A 19,185-nucleotide genomic window follows, 5' to 3' on the forward strand; every position below is an offset into this window, starting at 1 on the left:
TTGCTGTAATCAGAGGGAGGGAAACATTTTTCACTCTGCCCTTATTTCTGGATACCACGGCAGCACGGATGGAAACTTTACTGTATGTCTTATGAAAACAGACATTACAGTGAGCTATGGTGTACTCCAGAAGTAAAACATACACTGGAGTGTGGGAATGGCAGATATGTGTTGTTCAGGGGGCCAGGAACTCCAGAGATCCCAAATGGTTTGTGCTTATTTAATTGAATATTTGTTTGGGGACATGTAGCCCTAAAGTACATTGGTGGAAGGAATATTCAGAGCTTTTACTTAAACATAGTACTTCAGTGAAACAATACTTTGTTACAAGTAAAAGTCCTGCGTTTAAGCTTAAAGGATTAACATCAAAATATACTTGAAAGTACCAAACGTAAAAGTACTCATTATGCAGAATTGCCAACATCACTTTCATGTTGCAGCTGATAAAGGTGGACCTAATTTTAATTACTGCTGGGTAGCCCAACCTATAATACCATCATTTATTAGTTTTATTAGTTTTTTGTGTTAATAATCTAAATCTGCAAAGTAACTATCAAATAAATGTAATGGAGAAGAAAGTACAATATTTCCTTTCGAAATGTGGTGGAGTAAAAGTAGCATAAAAAAATGATACTCAATTAAACTACAAGTAACTTAAAATTGTACAACGGTACAGTACTTGAGAAATGTACTTAGTTACATTCCACCATTGCTAAAGCACAATATCAAGTGATAAGATAAAGGCCTTAAGGTGGGTCCTGTTTTATTAACTGATCTTGAAGGGAGTCCCTTTCAAGACTTTTGCACATTGAAACTCTGTTGTGAAAACCGAGCTTAAGGATAACATACTGTATTATTAAAAGACAATAGACAACCTCTGGTTTGGTGCTTTCTCATCTTGTCTCAAAAGTAGGTCAGTTTCCTCCTTTCAGCCAATCAGAAAGGAGGGACGCAAGATGGGGAGGAGCCACATTGAGCAAAGTCCAGGAAGAATTTTTCAGACATCGGGATATATAGATCACGTTTTGTTCCGCAACATCTACCGAACAGTGTGTGGTCTAAACGCCGAGTGGCGCTCAGCTGTCGAGATGGCTGACAACAGAGATAAAGCTACCGATCAAATGAAGACGTGGAAGGAGAACAGGGGCTTTCAGGTGTGCATATAACGTAAACGTTACCCAGCATTTAATCGAGTGTTTTTGCTGCAGCCTGACTTGGGATAAAATGGGTGAGAGGTTGTTTAGTTAACCAGCTAACGTTAACAGCTAAAACCTAAAGCTAGCTAGCTTTTCGGACGAGCTAACATTCAACTCCGAAGCCTGACTTTGCAGACATTTCCAAGGTGTTTAGTACTGTTAGCTAACTGTTTGTTTTTTGGTCATTTTATAATCGTTGTTATTGCGCTGGAAGCAATATTTTGGAAAGGGCGAGTTTACACCAACGAATCACAATAATACAAGTTTACACTTTAAACTACTCGCAAAAAAACAGCGGTCTGCAACATTAAAACCTGCCAGTTTACGCCACTGCGACTGGACGAGACGTGTATCACTTCTTCTCTTCGGCTTCGTGCTGCCTTCCCGGGAATGGGACGTCAGAGTATCATCTTAAATGAACTCCGTACTGCAGCGTTATAAATTGGTCTTGTCATGAACTTTAAAGTCTTCATTAACATAATTTATCTTGAGTAAGTCTATGAACATAGCCTTCGAACAGTTTTCATTCAATGATATGATTTTTTTAATAATAGTAACAACAACAACAACAACAACAACAACAACAATAATAATAATCATTATAACAATAATAGGGCCTAAGGGACCTGGAGAATTGATAGGGGGGGGGGCGCTGGCCCAAAAAAGGTTGAGAACCACTGCTTTAGCTAGATATGAAGTAACTGGGTCATTGTGCAAAGGCATGTTTGCGTTTGAACTTCACCCCTGTGGGTTATATAACCAGAGCATATCAGAGTAGCAAAATAGCTAACGTTACTTTAACCTTAAATAACCCTTATTGTAGTCCACCTTCCTCCAGCCCTCATGTTAAGCTAGTTTATATTTTGTATTTGTCTAAGTATTTTTAGAATTTTATAAATGCGGGTGAGCAGCTGTGCAAGTTTCCAGAGCAGTCTGAATTACGGTGTTCATTTTAGGACATCCTCAGATCTCAGACTCAGGTGTCAGACTCAAACGAAAAGGCATCAGGTCACAGGCGAATCGTCATTGGAGTAGCCTAAAAGTCACTCAGTCTCAGAAAAACCTCTGTCATCTTCAGACAAAACAGCATTAGGTCTTGGAAAAAACGGCCTCAGACCAAAAGTCGTCAGTCTCAAGCGACTCGGCATCGGAGTAGCCTAAAAGTCACTCAGTCTAACCAAGTACTCACCTAATGAGGACCAAACAAGACAGGTTGAAGGAAACTTTCTTTTTTGTTTTTAACTAAGTAAACGCTATAGGCCTATGTCCACTTTTCACACAGGTTTGTATGCATGCCCCTTGAGCTGTTATTGCAAAATAGTAGAAAACATGCAGAAGACTTGGACAAATATACAGATCATATCAACTAAATGAAATGTGACTGTATTACAGTGGATAGCAAAGGTTTGGGCACTACTGAAAACAAATATATAGGCCTAATCTTCTCAGCTTTTGAAGCAGCTACTTGATTTTGACATGTGTTCTTATTCCATTGTAGAAAGATTAATAGTTCAACTGAAATAACATTTACTGAATCAATAGCAATATGCATCATGACAATAACAATAGGCTAGTGCAAAAATGTGAGAGGCTCAATGGCACAATAACAGGCATACTGAGTAGAGCTGCAATAACAGCTCAGATGCTTCAGTCCATAAATTCTGTGGGTAAATTTAAATAATGTGTATTACCTATCTGTTCAATTGTACTCCTACCTACGGCTATGCACAGTTTCAATGTAAAATAGCTATTTCAGGATTGCTTGGTTTACTCTGTGGCTGTAAAGTTTTGTGCATAACATTAATGACTAATACATAGCATTAATTACACAACGCAATCACCATTAACGTATCCCGTATGAGGGAAAAGATTTAAATGAAAAATATGTTGTGTACTATCTATCACAGACCTTCTGCTAGTTTGTTATGTTTGACTAGCTAGCGAAGTTAGGTTAGCGACAAGTGGAGGCATTCATTTTAAATGTTCATAAAAATGTCAATTGCATTACTTCACTTTCTAACAAAGCCTATTTTACTTTTTTTTTTTTATTAACCAAGGGTGCAAGCATCAACTTACCGTTGTACTGGCAGAACAGTTGTTGAAGCTCTGATTTCACACTGTTGTGTATCAACTAGGGCTGCACAATATTGACAAAATGTGATATTGCGATATCGATTAGGAATATTGCGATATCGATATTAATTTTGATATTTGTAAACATATGTAAAATTACAAAAGTTACGGGAAAACGCATCAAAATATATTCGTAACAAATTGACCTGACATATTGGACTGGTACAACATGAATAAATAAATAAGGACCATGTCTACAGAACAGGACATGTTTTACTGGTTGGACAGCATAAAATATATAAATTAAGAGAACAGGACACAACTTTTCTTTCGCTTCTCTGATTCGTTCTGTTTTGTTGTCTCTATCAATTTCTTCACTTACACTGTCACTCTGTCGAAATATGCACACACGTGGTACGCTCCATAGGGTTTGTCACCTAGTGGACCCGTGCGCTGACGTGCACTAACATGTGCAAGTGGCACGGTAACTGGCCAATGAAACATGGTCATTACAGCGTTTCAAGTGGCCTCTAAATCAAACACAAGTAAGCCACACAGCCAACGGACGGGACGCAGCGCTCCACTAAATAAACAAAATATTGCATACTTATTGCGACACTTTCGATATAATATTACGATAATGATATTGAGTCGATATATCTTGCACCCCTAGTATCGACAGGAGAGAGCATTCAGATCGTCACGTCGCGCGTTGATGACGTGTTGTGATTCTTAGCTGAGTTTGTTTGTAGTACATGGCAACCGGAGGACTAAACATGGGTTTACTTTACACGAGTGAACTAGCTTGCAGAAAACAACTATTTCGTATTGTATCACAAATAAGTTTGCTTGCTGTACCAGTTAACAGAAACAACACCACTGCGGTATTCACTGTAAAAGCTGCTAGCTACTTTATCTAATTCAGAAAGCTAGTCAACAGCTCCCTCATCTGGGCAACGGTATTTCTGACAAAGTTTTGTCTGAGGCTGACGGAGGTTTTTCTGATGCTGAGGCCGTTTGGTTTGAAGCAGTTTCAGCCGAGGGAGATTTTTCTGAGACATGACACTTTTTGGTCTGACACTTGACTTTCATAGAGCTTTTTCTGAGACTGATGACTTTTGGTCCGAGGCCGTTTTTTCCTAGACCTAATGCTGTTTTGTCTGAAGATGACAGAGGTTTTACGACCTGATGCCTTTTCGTTTGAGTCTGACACCTGAGTCTGAGATCTGAGGATGTCCTAAAATGAACACCGTACTGAATGTTGTGATAATACTGAGGCTAAGCAGTGCTCTTTTTTTATTTATTTTTTTATAATTTACAGCTGTGTAAATGTAAACATCCATTTCCTGTGCATCACTGCAAGCATCCGTGGCATGCCAGTTGCATAAATGTGCATGCCATTGCTTGCTTCCAAGTTTTCTGCCAGCTGACTCTGTTATCTGTTATGCAAACTAATTGTCCCAACACAATAGGAAGTAATTCTAAACATTATAGATAAAAACATGTTTTAAATGAAGCTGACATTGTGCACATTAGCTAGTTCTAACTTCCTAAATTTTGAATTGAATATATTTGGGTTTTGTTTCCAATAAAACAATATATTTGAAGATGTGTTCTAATGATGGCTGTCTGACCTTCTAACTGTCAACAATCAATAAAAAATCTAATGATTTATTTACAATAAAATAATTGTAATACATTGTAATACACGCCCTTTGTAATTGGCCTAACATACGTATCTTGTGTATGAGTACATTTCCCCAGTGTGGGATCACTGGGATCTTAACGTAATGTGTTTTTTAATGCATTCTGTGTGCAATAGAGGCCAGACACACTGACCACAGGGGCTGGCCATCCAGTTGGAGACAAGCTGAACCTGCAGACTGCAGGACCGAGGGGCCCCCTGCTTGTCCAAGATGTGGTCTTCACAGACGAGATGGCCCACTTTGACCGGGAACGAATCCCAGAGAGAGTGGTGCATGCCAAAGGGGCAGGTGAGTGTTGGATCAGTCTCGTCTGTGTCCCCTGTGTGTTGGCTATATCAGGCTGGCATTACACATTTAGGGCGAAATTTGTATCCTAATTGTTTCTTCTTGCAAAAAGAATGTTGTAGCTTGTTCTACCTCCTCCTTTATGAACTTCACCAGGATATGCTACCTCACATATTAATGTGGCTGGTCAAACAGGGTCAAAGTTGTGTAATGCTATCAATTGATTGCCCAGCTCTAGTTGCTTGCTTGTAATGTTAAACTGTTTCTGGGACGTAATGCAACCTGTGTACTGTATACTGATGAGGATGATGGTTGCACTTGTCTGTGAATAATACTAAGGTGTCCAAATGAATGTGGTGATGATGATGTATTGATGTTAAAATGCTCAAGTTAGTATCTTGTAGAATATTTGTGAAAATATGCCACACTGAGAACTCTTTGCTAGCATAGTATTTTTTTTTTTCATGATGTGATGATAATTATCCATAAATTGGAATCAGGACTTGTCAGACTGAACAAAGTTTTTGAGAAACAACACTTTTGCAAATCTAGCTACATTATCCTGCCAAAGTCAACAGAACGATCTGACAAAAAAGTAGGCAAAAGGCAAATGAGGGGGCATTCTTGTTTGTTTATAAATGCTAATCTTTGCCAGCTTTTCAGATCAAGGCCAAAGACTTTGGGCAGATATTGAGCAAATCATGTTTGTTGGCCTTCTCCGGAGTGAGCTGCTTTTCTTTCCAGTGCATGGTGACATAACACTCAGCTAGTCTCTGAGCAGTCAACTACAAATATGTTTCAGCTGATATTAATATGTGAACCAACAATTACATTATTTTCCCTCCATGATGCAGGAGCGTTTGGCTACTTTGAGGTGACTCATGACATCACTCGCTACTGCAAGGCTAAGGTGTTTGAGCATGTCGGCAAGACTACACCTATCGCTGTGCGCTTCTCCACTGTGGGTAAGAATAACTGTGTTTTACGTTTGAGTCATACCTTATGATTGTTTACAGATTTTCCCCTAAAATATCAAATGTATAGAATTTTTAAAAGGATAGGTACAAAAAAAAAAATCCATTTTGTATGTCCTCATACATTGTCATGCTGCAACAACAAAAGAACAACAAACAAAGAATAAGCTCATAGAAAGAAACACAAATGAACAGATGATTTACGCAAGTCCCTAAATGTAATAAGTTATTTTTATAGTGTTTTTTGTTTATAAAATTGTTATTATTAATTTGACTATTTGTTTTAAACCTCTATCATATTTTTTTCCATAAAATAAGTGGGTTGGAAAATGCTGCTCAAGTTAGATTTTACTAATTGGAGTTGTGCGTTATTTGTTTGTTATGCTTTGCATCAATAAAGCAGGTGCTACTCTGTCTTGAAAATGTATCGGCTTAATACACTGGCGCTCAGGTGGTGTGATGAGCACTTCTACAAAATAGTTTAGAAATATGATATTCAGATAAAGGTTTATTTCATATTAGTAGTTCCCATGGATCTTAAATGTTGGCTTTGTATCAGTTCATAAATTTTATATAAACTACCGGTCAAAAGTTTGGGGTCACTTAGAAATTTCCATTCCACTCCATTACAGACAGAATACAAAAAAAAACAATGTAACTGATCTCAGCTGGTATTCTGTCTGTAATGGAGTGGAATAGAAATTTCTAAGTGACCCCAAACTTTTGACCGTGTATGTGTGTGTGTGTGTGTGTGTGTATGTATATATATATATATATATATATATATATATATATATATATATATATATATATATATATATATATATATATATATATATATATATATATATATATATATATATATATACATATATATATAGTAAGTGTGTGTATATATGTATGAATAACAATGTTCAAATGAGTAAGAATAGTCATTAACTGTTGATATATCATAAGCACACTTGTAGTCTACATTTTTAGTGGTTGCTTGTTTAAAACTGGCATCACACTGGTTATCTCTCTTCAACAGGTGGGTTGTGCCCTGAGTATTTTAGTTTGGCACACTCATTGGCTCCAATGTTTAATAAGATTAGTATGAGTGGCATCAGAAAGTGCATGGTGCCACTCACACTTACAGCTACACGTGCAAGGGTGTTTTGGAAAATTGCACTCATTTTATCACCAATCCCTCTCCTCTAACTTATTTTCATTATTGATTACTCTGATTATTGTCTGGAATAATTGTCTGATCTATAAAACATCAGAAAACAGTGGAAAATGTCCTAGAGTCCAAGTTGATTTCTTAAAATGTCTTGTTTTATCTCACCAACAGTCAATTATAGTTACATATTTAGTTTACTTTTTAATGTACAGTAGCACAAGGAAAAGCAGCAGGTCCTTACATTTGAGAAGCTGTTTCCACAAAATGCACTTCTTCTTAAAATAATCACTTGGCAATTATTTTTCTGTGGATAGACTAATCAACTAATCGTTTAAGCCCTGCTTTACTTTGACACTGATAGAGCCATTGCTCTTTTTCAGTGTGTGGACTTGTGACATATTATTTTACTAATTTATGAACAAATGTTACCTCTTATTTGCTTTTTTATTTCAGCTGGCGAATCAGGATCAGCAGACACAGTGCGAGACCCCAGAGGCTTTGCAGTCAAGTTTTATTCTGAGGAGGGCAACTGGGACCTGACGGGCAACAACACCCCCATTTTCTTCATCAGGGACGCCCTGCTGGTGAGTGGGTGTAGGGTGGTGTATTAGCCAGAATTTGCTTTGCATTCGTTTTTATGAATGGAGGGCCACAATGTTATTGAATAACAGTCTGAAGTTTTCTCACAAACAAATAATTATAGGAAGATATTTTAAAAGGAGCTCCATTTGTCATGAACATATATTTAATGTATTCCAAAAACAAACACACCTGTAAATCATACTGCAGCACAAAGATGATCAGATACCAATGTCTTAGTTTCACAACATTTATCAAGTGTAAAACATTGACTTGCCCCCTTTACCCTATGCAGTTCCCGTCCTTCATCCACTCCCAGAAGCGCAATCCCCAAACCCACATGAAAGACCCCGACATGGTGTGGGACTTCTGGAGCCTGAGGCCTGAGAGTCTGCATCAGGTAGCTGCTGCCGAGCCTGATGCTGTTGTTGAAGGCAGATTCTAGTCGAGTGTACAGAGGAAGATCTCAAACAGGAAGATTAATTGGTTGATAGCTTATTGTTGCTATTGTTTGCCTCATTGTATTTATACCTGTAGTAACTGGTTGATAGTTTACATCAAAAGTAGTTGGCACAGAAAACTTTGCGGGACTCATCATTATCTTGTGCCTTCTGTCCCGTATGCCATGTGCAGGTGTCTTTCTTGTTCAGCGATCGAGGTTTGCCCGATGGCTTCCGTCACATGAACGGCTACGGCTCTCACACCTTCAAACTGGTCAATGCTGATGGTGAGCGTTTCTACTGCAAGTTCCACTACAAGGTCTGTTTAAGCCCAGGTTTAACTCCATTTATCTTTTATAGAGCCACCTTCTAGGATTTTGGCATTGCTTAGTTAAAGTATGTCATACATTGTGTTCTTGTTTAGACTGATCAAGGAATAAAGAATCTGTCAGTAGAGGAGGCAGACCGCCTGGCTGCCACCAACCCAGATTATGCCATCGGAGACCTGTTCAATGCCATTGCCAATGGCAACTACCCGTCCTGGACATTCTATATCCAGGTCATGACCTATGAGCATGCTGAGAAGTTCCAGTTCAATCCTTTCGACGTTACCAAGGTACCACAGCAGAACAAACTGGGTCATAAGGTTGACTAAGTTTGAGAAGCCCTACAAATGAATTCCAACTTGAATTCCAGAAATGTTTTATCCCTATTGCAGCAACCTAGTAAAGAAAACTATTTAAAAAAAAAAATGAAAGCCGTGACCACATACAGGCATTCAGTGTAGTGTGGTTTAGCTCCGTAGTTTATGAATTTATAGAATAGCTGTGTATTGATTAATTGCACATCCTGTAGCAGATGTCAAATGTGCATTAGGAGTATGTGATCCTGGCAGCCTCGTTTTGTATAACTATGATTATGACTATGATTTTAACTGTTAAATTAATGAAGGCAGTAAGTATTTACACACATATTTTAGTGGCCAAAATCAGATGTCTAGTTTTGAATAGGAAAATTTAAATGATAGAAATATGAAATGAGGTGATGTTATGAAAAGCCTTGCGTGCATGTCAAATACTACCCTGGGTGTGTTGTTGTGCCCATCCAGCCGTAGTGTACAGTATTTTTCAGCTAATGGAGTTTTCTCCTTTCAGGTTTGGTCACATAAAGAATACCCTTTGATCCCTGTGGGCAAAATGGTACTCAACAGGAACCCAGTCAACTACTTTGCAGAGGTGGAGCAGCTGGCCTTTGACCCCAGCAACATGCCACCAGGCATCGAGCCAAGCCCTGACAAGATGCTGCAGGTAACGCAAAAACACATTTTTCTTTTGACGTGTTTTTCAGTCAGACTGAATTGGAGAAAAAAAAAGTAGTGGAAGTGTTTGACGCTCAAAATTCATCCATGCATCCCCTAATTGCACTACTAATGTTGCCTGGACACAGACAACACAGCAAATCATTTTTGACAAGTGGTAGCTCTTTTTTGATTAGTGAATATACACAAATTTAATGAAAACGTTTTACAGTCCATGTAACTTTAAATAACCATGATGGACCAGTTCAATGTTCTATGGTGTCTTGTTAAAGGGCCTGTTCGTATTTGGTGATACCCACATTTTTATGTTTTTACTCTCTCACGGCAGAACTGAAGCTGGACTAAATGCTTGTGAATAAACTGCTCAAAACTTGCTTAGTGTCGACTCTTTCTTTGACAGTAGAGAGGCCTATAGTGTAACAATGCTCTGTCTTGTGTATCCGCCATGTCTCTGTCTAGGGCCGTCTCTTCTCCTACCCAGACACACACAGACACCGGCTGGGAGCCAACTACCTGCAGATCCCCGTCAACTGCCCCTTTAGGGCCCGTGTGAGCAACTACCAGCGTGATGGTCCAATGTGCATGTATGACAACCAAGGTTAGTCATAGTCCAGTCTGTGTGTCTGTTTTTGTGCCTGTGTTTCTTTGTGCATACGATCACAAGGACAGAGACGCTTAACTGTGCAGCGTTGGGTCACCACGTTGTATACAAAGCACACCTCCTCCACCAAATGCAATACCAGGGGTTGCCCAACAGGTGTCTCCATTTGGACTGTATCACATGCTTTGACACAATACCATATTCAGCACAATTGCTTCATAGTGGTTCAGTATTTTTTCTCTCTAAGCTATAAACTAAACAAAATTTAAAACAGACACTGTTTGTAAAATTCAGTCACATGTTTTAACCATCATTTATACAGTCGTGTTTTATTTATTTGCAGCTCCGTTCTGGTGTCACCATTTTGAGTCTTGTATCATGTCCATTTTTACCGTTTTTCTTGCAGTTGTGCTTCTTGTAGTCTCTAGATATGTTTTTCCATTAAGAAAAATTCTTCAATGGCTATTAGCCATTGGTCCTTTCCTAATGAATATACAGAGACTAACCACAGTCCTCTACACTATAACGAACAGCTGAAAAACTGTGATAACTTACATACTATACAACATTCACAGCATGCCATATTTAAAGCCATAGTGTTTTGGCATCATGTCGCCTATTTATTGATCAGATTAACTCCCTATACTCGCTATAAGTGACACTTTTCTTTTTTTGTTCCAGTTAGTTCAGTCTTTGCAGAATTCAACCCTCAACAGCATTTTTTCTTCCTACCTGACTCACCAGTGTTTGGTCTGTCCGGCCTCTAGGGGGAGCTCCAAACTACTATCCCAACAGCTTCAGTGCCCCAGAGACACAGCCTCAGTTTGTGGAGTCCAAGTTCAACGTGTCTCCAGATGTGGCACGCTACAACAGTGCAGATGACGATAATGTCACACAGGTAAAGATAAAGTCACACTTTTGTATGCCTGTTTTCTATGGCCAAGGCATTTGTGCCCACAAAACACTAAGTGTTTTGGATTTCTGTAATACAAATATTCATTCACACACTTCACAACTGTATTCTGTTGTGCCAGATTATTAAGGTCATCAAAAGGGCCAGTATGTATTATTCATTCTTGTTTACTTCCTTGCTGACTTACTTGAACAGCCTTCCTATAAATTAAAACACTAAATCACTAAATTGTTAACAACAACCTTGTCCATTTTCAAACAATATACAGTGTGTGTATACTGTTGGTTTTTCCCGTCTTTTAGTGTGTTGTATATTATTTTTTTTGTTTGTGTAACAGGGCTGCAACTAACTATTTTAATAATTGATTAATCTGTCGATTATTTTTTTCGATTAATCGATGCATCGGATAAAAAACAAAAAAGCATTAATTTACATTAACTCAATACATACATACATACTTGTTGTTTTAGTTAATAGTTGTGTAAAGGTAAGTAACCCAAAGAGCAGATACAGACAAAACACACACACACACACACACACACACACACACACACACACACACGTGTTCACTTGAAGCTTATTCATTAAATGATTACCATCATTGTAGTAAGTGCAAGTTAAGTTCATTCGTACACCACATTTAAACACAGCTTAAGATGACCAAGTGTTATAAAAGAACTTTAAAATGAAATTAAAAAGTCGCACACAAATATATTTGTCAACAATAACTGATATGGGACAAAGCACAGAATATATACATGACAATAGATTGAAAAATTAATGGGCCAAAAAAGGCGAGTGAATAAAAACGTGTCTTTAGTCCTGCTTTACTACTGTTATTAACGAGCTAACGCTAGCTCGTCATGCTAGTCAAGCTGGATAACGAGTAAGTACCGCACCAGAAAAGCTACTGGAGGGACGTTACGTTCCTCACTTCAAAACGGAACAAAAGTAGGATTCTGTAGTGACTTTACCCTGCTGTTGAACTCCCTTCCTCCTCATCAAGGACTCCAACATGTTTACGTTTTAAGTGCTGAATCATCACCGTGGCGCGCCTGTGCCATGTTGCTTTTGCTTAGCTTGCAATTAACACGTTTTCGATTTATTTAGTGTGAAATGCTCCCACACCTTGGATGACTTAGGTTGTACTGATTTCTCTGCCTCCTCCATGTGTTTCAGAACAACGTTACGGGTCTCACCGGTCTCTCTCCGTATTTCCTCTACCCCGGCTCTGCTCTTTTTTCTTTTCTTTCGCGCTGCGCTGCTCCGCGCTGCGCTAAACTAACTTTTTTTTTTTATCTCCACGTCTGAGTGGCATATTGATACAACGAATCGATAATGAAATTCGTTGCCAACTTTTTTAATAATCGAATTTGACTGATTCGTTGTTGCAGCCCTAGTAATAGATATATAAAGTATAAAAAAACGCATTTCACTCCAAATGGCGCTCTCTCTCTCTCAGACAGACTTTTTTCATAAGTGCTGCCTGAGCACCACACCTTGGGAAAACTATGAAGGCCCATCACTTTGATTTAATCAAAAACAGTCAAACTAATTAAATCCTTCAATTGTTCTCTAGTTAAGAGAAACAGATTGTGCTTATTTTATATTATTAATGTTTAAAAACACTTTTTCAACAGAAATTTGTGATTTATCCCCAAGCATGTTATGTAATTTTCAGCGAATTATCAAAAGCCAACATAAAGCCAACATTTTATTTTTATTTTAAAAGCTTTTACGAACTGGAAAATCACCAAGAAGTTGGCATAATGATCCAGTCGTATCCAAAATTGTCTGGACTGTTTAGCTTGCTATGAATGTTTATTGTGAGAAGGGTTGGCGTAATAAGCAGTGGCTTTAGCAATATGAAAAAGTCATATGAAAATGACTTTTTCATATGAAAGCAGGTATGTCTCTGTTTTCAGTTCAATCACATGACTACTTGTATGTGAGTGGTGTCACTCATAGTGCCAAACTTACAGAATTATCACCCAACTCTGCTTGTTTTGTTTTGTTGAAACCAAAACTGAAAGGAGAGTGAATCAGAAACACAATTTCAAATAAATGCCAGTGTTGCTCCATTTTAGCTTGATGTATAAATAAGCAACCGTTTAACAGGTTTGCCGTAACCGGCTGTATATGGTGATACTATGGTAATGCTGTGTTGTTTAAACTTTACAGGTTGTTCTGCTGCCCGAAGTGGCCATTAAAATTTGTAATACTGTTTTGACATAATGATGCCCAAAATAAATATCAATCAATTACTTTGTTGCAATTAAAATACAGTAATGCAAACAAGCAAATTTATCATTCACATGTCTGGTAAAGGGGCAGATTTCAGATTTCTGCTGCTTCTTACTTAGTTTATTGGCAGTGTACCCTTTGGTTTTTTAAATAGGGTTTCAGATTACACTATCTTTTTAAACCACAATTTCTGTATAGAATTCACCTAAATGAATCTCCTGTTGTTCTGATTCCCTTGACCAGGTTGTCAACTTTTGTGTGTGTGTTTTTATTGCAGGTGCGTACCTTCTACACACAGGTGCTGAACGAAGAGGAGCGCCAGAGACTTTGCCAGAACATGGCAGGAGCCCTGAAGGGAGCCCAGCTCTTCCTCCAAAAACGCATGGTGAGTCCACATCACCTTTTATAGTATCCACATAGTCTGCAACACCTTAATGTATTTCATGCTCTTGGAATATTCAGTAGACATTTACTTTTACATCTTTTTAAAAGGATAGTTTTCTGTTGGGTTGGTGGCACGGTTGCATTTGTTCAGATATTCTTCACCACAGGATGTAGCCTTTCGAAAACCAAATGTACTAATGAGTCTGTGCTCAGAAAGCCTGTGGTTATGTCATTGTAAGACAAGGCACATGTATTTGTGTTGCAAAATTCATTGTTCATTCATCATCACACCTTTTAAAGGGAAAGTTTGCCAAATTCCTGGTACCCGGAGCTCCCCCCGCTCACAAGCCGTTCATCTGCATGTACCGCCCACTCTGCAGTGCCACACAGCTGGTTAAAAGTTGTCAGTTTCCCTTTAAATCATTGTTAATTTGTTCCACAAGTTTTTTTTTTAAGATTAATTTTTTGGGCATGTTTAGGCCTTTATTGACGGGACAGCTGAAGAAATGAAAGTGGAGTGAGGGGGAAATGACATGCAGCAAAGGGCTGCAGGTCGGAGTCGAACCCGGGCCTGCTGTGACAAGGAGTAAACCTCCTATATACGGGCGCCCACTCTACCAAGTGAACTATCCGGGCGCCCTTGTTCTACAAGTTTAGTGCACAGTAAATAAAAGTAACTTCCCTGATCTTTAATCTTACTCTCAGTACAGTGAGCTTTTCTTTGCAGAGAAGTCTGGCTGTTTTATATTGTACAAGCGGGTTAGCAGTATATTTGGGCGTAAAGGCCATTCGGTGATTTAACAGTGATTTTATTTTTGCCCTTCTTGGTTTAGAGAATGTTTTGGGACATGCATAGTTGTTAGTCGGGTCAATGCACTGAGTCAGTTTTTCAATGGGATTAAAGAAGTCAGGGGAAACTGATTTTCTGAATTTGAGTATCGCATGATTATGATATTAAATACTTTTTTTAAAGAAGTGAACTAAATGCAACTAAATAGCAACTAAATCTGGTCCAGATTTATTGTGTTGGTCCACCATAGTAGCATACAGAGAACTACTGGAGATGTTTAAACTAATACAATAACATTTACAGAGATGATTGTCTTCAGACATGCCTCCCTCACCAACCCTAACCGTCAACAAACCACAGCAACTCAAACCCACTGTTCTCTAAGAGTGTGTGCATCATTTTCCACTGTGGTCATGTTAGTTTTTCACTTTGCAAAAAAGGATACACCACCACATGTTAGAAACTGTGTCAACATATAATAAAAACTCAAGAAATTGGATGTTGAGAAACCTGGCTTCAATTCTCAAGTTTTTCTCTACAACAACAATAAATAACTAAAAATGAAATGATCAGATAACAATTAATACCTAAAGATATATTTTTTATATATTAATTTGTTTTAGTTTAACACTAACTTTACAACACTTTACAAAAATGCTAATCTGCTTTGTCTGGTCACTGTCAATCAAATCATACCCACACAGTCCAGTTAACCTGACAACTGCTATATCCTGATTGTTGCCCACAAGTGTGTGACATCAGCTTTTTTCTATAGATTCCTGCCCACTTCAGACCTGCTAAAATAGAGGAACAAAAAGATACAGACCTATGTGATTTATCAAAAATGCCTCTTTAATATGGCAGATAATACTTTAGTTATAGTAAGGAGCAAAATTAAAAAAAAAATGTTTTCAGGGTTTTTAGGTCTCATGGTCTGATTTTTCATGCAGGTCGAGAACTTGAAGGCTGTCGATCCAGACTATGGAAACCGGGTTCAGACCCTTCTCAACAAGTCCAATGCAGAGACCCAGAAGGTAAACACAGTCCCATTCCAGTCTAATAAAATGTCTCCACCAGTTTTAAGTGATGGACCATCTTCAGGGATGCCATTGCGATCAGTCTATCCATCCACCCACCACCTTGGTTCAGAGATGTACTTTGCTGTACTTTGTGTGTAGTGCTAAATTGCATATGTCAGCATGCTAACCTGCTATTCTAAGATTACAAAAATGATACGCATTAACTGCTTAACCTTAGCATTTTTGTATTGTCATTGTGAACGTGTTAACATTTAGCTCAAACATGCTTAAGTACTGGGTCAATGAGCCACAAGCCTGGGTGTAAACTCTCTAGAAACGTAACATGCAGAGGTTTGTTTGAATGTCGTGGCAGCCATTGGATCCAAACATAAATCAAAATACAGGTTTCATCATTATTTTCCAATTTGTAATACATTCCAAATATGTGGTCGGTACTACTCAGTGTTTAATTTTCAAATGGACTAACAAAATCCTTTTACAAGCGTAAACAAAGGTTAAGTGATGCCACTGTGTATTTTTAAATGGAGCCATTGGAAGTGGATAAGACACTACTTCTTTGATCACTGGGGAGAAGTTTACAATAATTTATATAGGATCATGTAAGAATATGTGAAGTAACACTATTACACCAGACACGTTGCTCAGAGGGTCACTTTACTTTTTTTTTTTTTATTTAAACATGTCATAATGCCACCAGTTAATTGACTATGCTGTGTATATTTCAGTATCCCAATACCACACTTTTTTTCTCTTCCTTCAACTTTGTGTTTTTCAGAACACAAGTCTGCATGTTTACAGCCGTCCAGGAGCCATCGCTGCGTCCTCCAAGATGTGATGCCTTCATTTCCCCCCGAGTGCAGCCCCCTTATTTAGCACTTCCATGATTACCAACTGCTAATACCAGTGTCATGATTGACATGATTGAACTCTCCAATTACTTACTGTCAGTGACCAGACTGAAATACTAACCTTGTAGTGTCACGGTTGGGGTTAGTTAATTTATTATACAGTCAATCCAAACTGTTGATTTTCTTCAAAATTCTCAAAGCTAGTTGTATTCAAGAGGTTCTTGATCTCTGATAAAATTCTGTGAGGTTAATTTGTGATTGTGATTGAACAGCCATTTTGAAAAAATCACTAGTTTCTTTTTTACAAATTAAAACCGATTTTGTCCGTTGATTACCAGGTTATACCAAAAACATGCCAATTTTGAGTGCTTAAGATTAACCACATAAAGGCCTTGAAACTCATTTAGCATTTTTAACCCCAACTTGTGTGTGTGTGTGTGTGTGTGTGTGTGTGTGTGTGTGTTTGTTCAAATAACATATATAAATGCTTTGCCTGACATACACTGAATAGATCTTTAATCTGGGTTTAAGTTGTTAAATATCTTTATTAGTTATGCAGGATTTGTTCGTGGTTTGCTAATGGCAGTGTTTTTATTTTAGTGTTTTGGTTAGTTTTCAGACAATAATTACAAAAAAATATATTTTATTTGTAATGAGTAGAAATAGCAATAAGAAACACTCTGTCAGTCTTGTCATTGCTATAGTTTTTTCATGTGGGCGTCTGCACATGTCGTCAGATTCAATTCATGAAGAACAAGTTTGGAGAAGAGTAATCATTTTCGCTACACCTAAAACAACAGTGCCTTTTTTGTTTACTAAAACTACCAAATACAGATTATTCTAACCTTTAAACTGCACGAATCAGTTCGAGTTTGTAGTTTTCACCTGTAGACAGAGACTGCACATCAGTAACCTCATGGTTAAAATGTAAATTGACAGCAAATCTACATTAACTAATTAAAGTGAAATGGTATTAAAATTAATAACTGCCCAAAAATCCTGTAATTTTCTGCTTTTGGTCTTGATTTCACACTGATTTTAGCTCATTTGTGTTTTAGACTTTGATCCAGAGTAGAGCTTAGATCGGGCCCAAAAAAAATGAAGCCCGACCCTACCTGAGCCTGTGCATGTTGCGTCCGAGCCCGGCCCGGCCCGACACATTAACTGTAATTATGAGCCCGAGTCCAATTTAAACCCGACAATCTTTTAATACGCGGGCCGTTATAACTGACGTTCTCAACTACAATTCCGAGTTGTTTGAACTACAGACACATTCTGTTTAGAATTATCTTAATAAATACAGGTAATGCAACAAGGACGAAGCATGTAAACTGCGCTGTTTGTTTATTCAGAATGGAATGGATCGTAAATGGATCCGAATGAAGAAACGTAAAAAGAAAACTCAACCATAGCTCCCTCAGCCGAATGGTGTGTGGGTAACCGATCAAGGCAGAAACATAATCAAAGCCCTGGAACCATATAGGAGACTTTCTTGTCTCAGTCACCTAATTAATACTGTCCTTCGGCACGGTCTGCATGCTGACGCACTGGCTGACAACAGTGCTGCAGATGGGGGAGACACGATGTAGCACAGTTTACCTCACACTCAAGTCAGTGCAGGACATACACCCAAAGCTATGGGAGAAGCTGGAGAGACATAGCTTTCTCCCCACCGAATAGGGCTAATAAAGTAATGATTAAAAAAACACAAATGATTGTGATTGATTGATCAAGGGCCCGGCCTGAGGATGGTGGCGGAAAATATCGGCCCGAGGGTCGGGTCGGGTTCGGGCTCGGGCAGAGAATCTAAACTCTAATCCAGAGCTATCCCGTCTTAATTTTTACATTAAAACGGGTCAAAAGTGGTGCCCGTCCCTAGATGGGTCTACCCTGGAAATCCAGAGTTCTCGCAAGAGCACAATTTCAATTTGCTCAGCGAGTCACTCTGGCATCGAGTAATGCTGCTCATTAACTATACCCTTGTAGCCGAGCTGCACCAATCGCATCGGTGTATCTGATATAGGCGGGCCAGAGGCGAGCTAAACAGATGACGATAGTTTAATCTACCAGTTAGCTCCGCTGGTAGTTAAGCGTATGGGGCTCTGGATACGTCACCCCATGTATTGTTGGGATTAGTCGTAGTGTTATCCAATTGTGTGCAGTGAGATTTTCAAATGCGTGCTTGGTGCCGCCCCTCGAGATGGGCGACTTTCATTACTCGATGCCAGACCCTTAATCCTTTCGGATTTGGGTCTGGATTTGCAGGCTAAGATGGGTCTTTAAAATTCATAAAACTCAACAACAAATACATAAAAGACAGTACAGGCACGCATGGTCTCCTTTAATCCTCCGAGCTAGCTTCACTCTAGTCTCGCATTGTCAGACCTTCCTCCACAGTGCTGCGGAGGAGGGTCTGGCTAGTCTACACAGCATTCTAGGATGGGAGAAAAATGTGCTCTGGTTTATTGGCATTTTCTTTAAACCAATCACAATCGTCTTGGGCGGCGCTAAGCTCCGCACTGAGCAACGTTGCTGCTGCAAAATAGCCTCAGGAAGGAACTTCTTTTGGTGGAACATGATCGTTCCGTAGGTGAATTTTTTTTTTTTTTAAAGCTGACGGTTGAGGGAACTC

General features: G+C 38.7%; 1 protein-coding gene across 1 annotated transcript; it reads left to right on the forward strand.

The window, feature by feature from the left end:
• The first annotated feature begins 986 nt into the window (after positions 1 to 986).
• On the forward strand, positions 987 to 17,558 carry cat (catalase). The gene is made up of 13 exons (XM_078256695.1): positions 987 to 1,154; positions 5,092 to 5,263; positions 6,115 to 6,225; positions 7,850 to 7,980; positions 8,271 to 8,375; positions 8,609 to 8,734; positions 8,840 to 9,031; positions 9,570 to 9,722; positions 10,193 to 10,331; positions 11,102 to 11,232; positions 13,769 to 13,876; positions 15,616 to 15,699; positions 16,481 to 17,558. The coding sequence occupies exons 1-13, from the start codon at positions 1,089 to 1,091 to the stop codon at positions 16,538 to 16,540; spliced, it is 1,578 nt and encodes a 525-aa protein (XP_078112821.1). The 5' UTR covers positions 987 to 1,088; the 3' UTR covers positions 16,541 to 17,558.
• Positions 17,559 to 19,185: the final 1,627 nt, after the last annotated feature.

The sequence above is a fragment of the Sander vitreus genome, chromosome 8 (genome assembly GCF_031162955.1).
Source record: "Sander vitreus isolate 19-12246 chromosome 8, sanVit1, whole genome shotgun sequence".
In the NCBI taxonomy this organism is placed as follows: domain Eukaryota; kingdom Metazoa; phylum Chordata; class Actinopteri; order Perciformes; family Percidae; genus Sander; species Sander vitreus.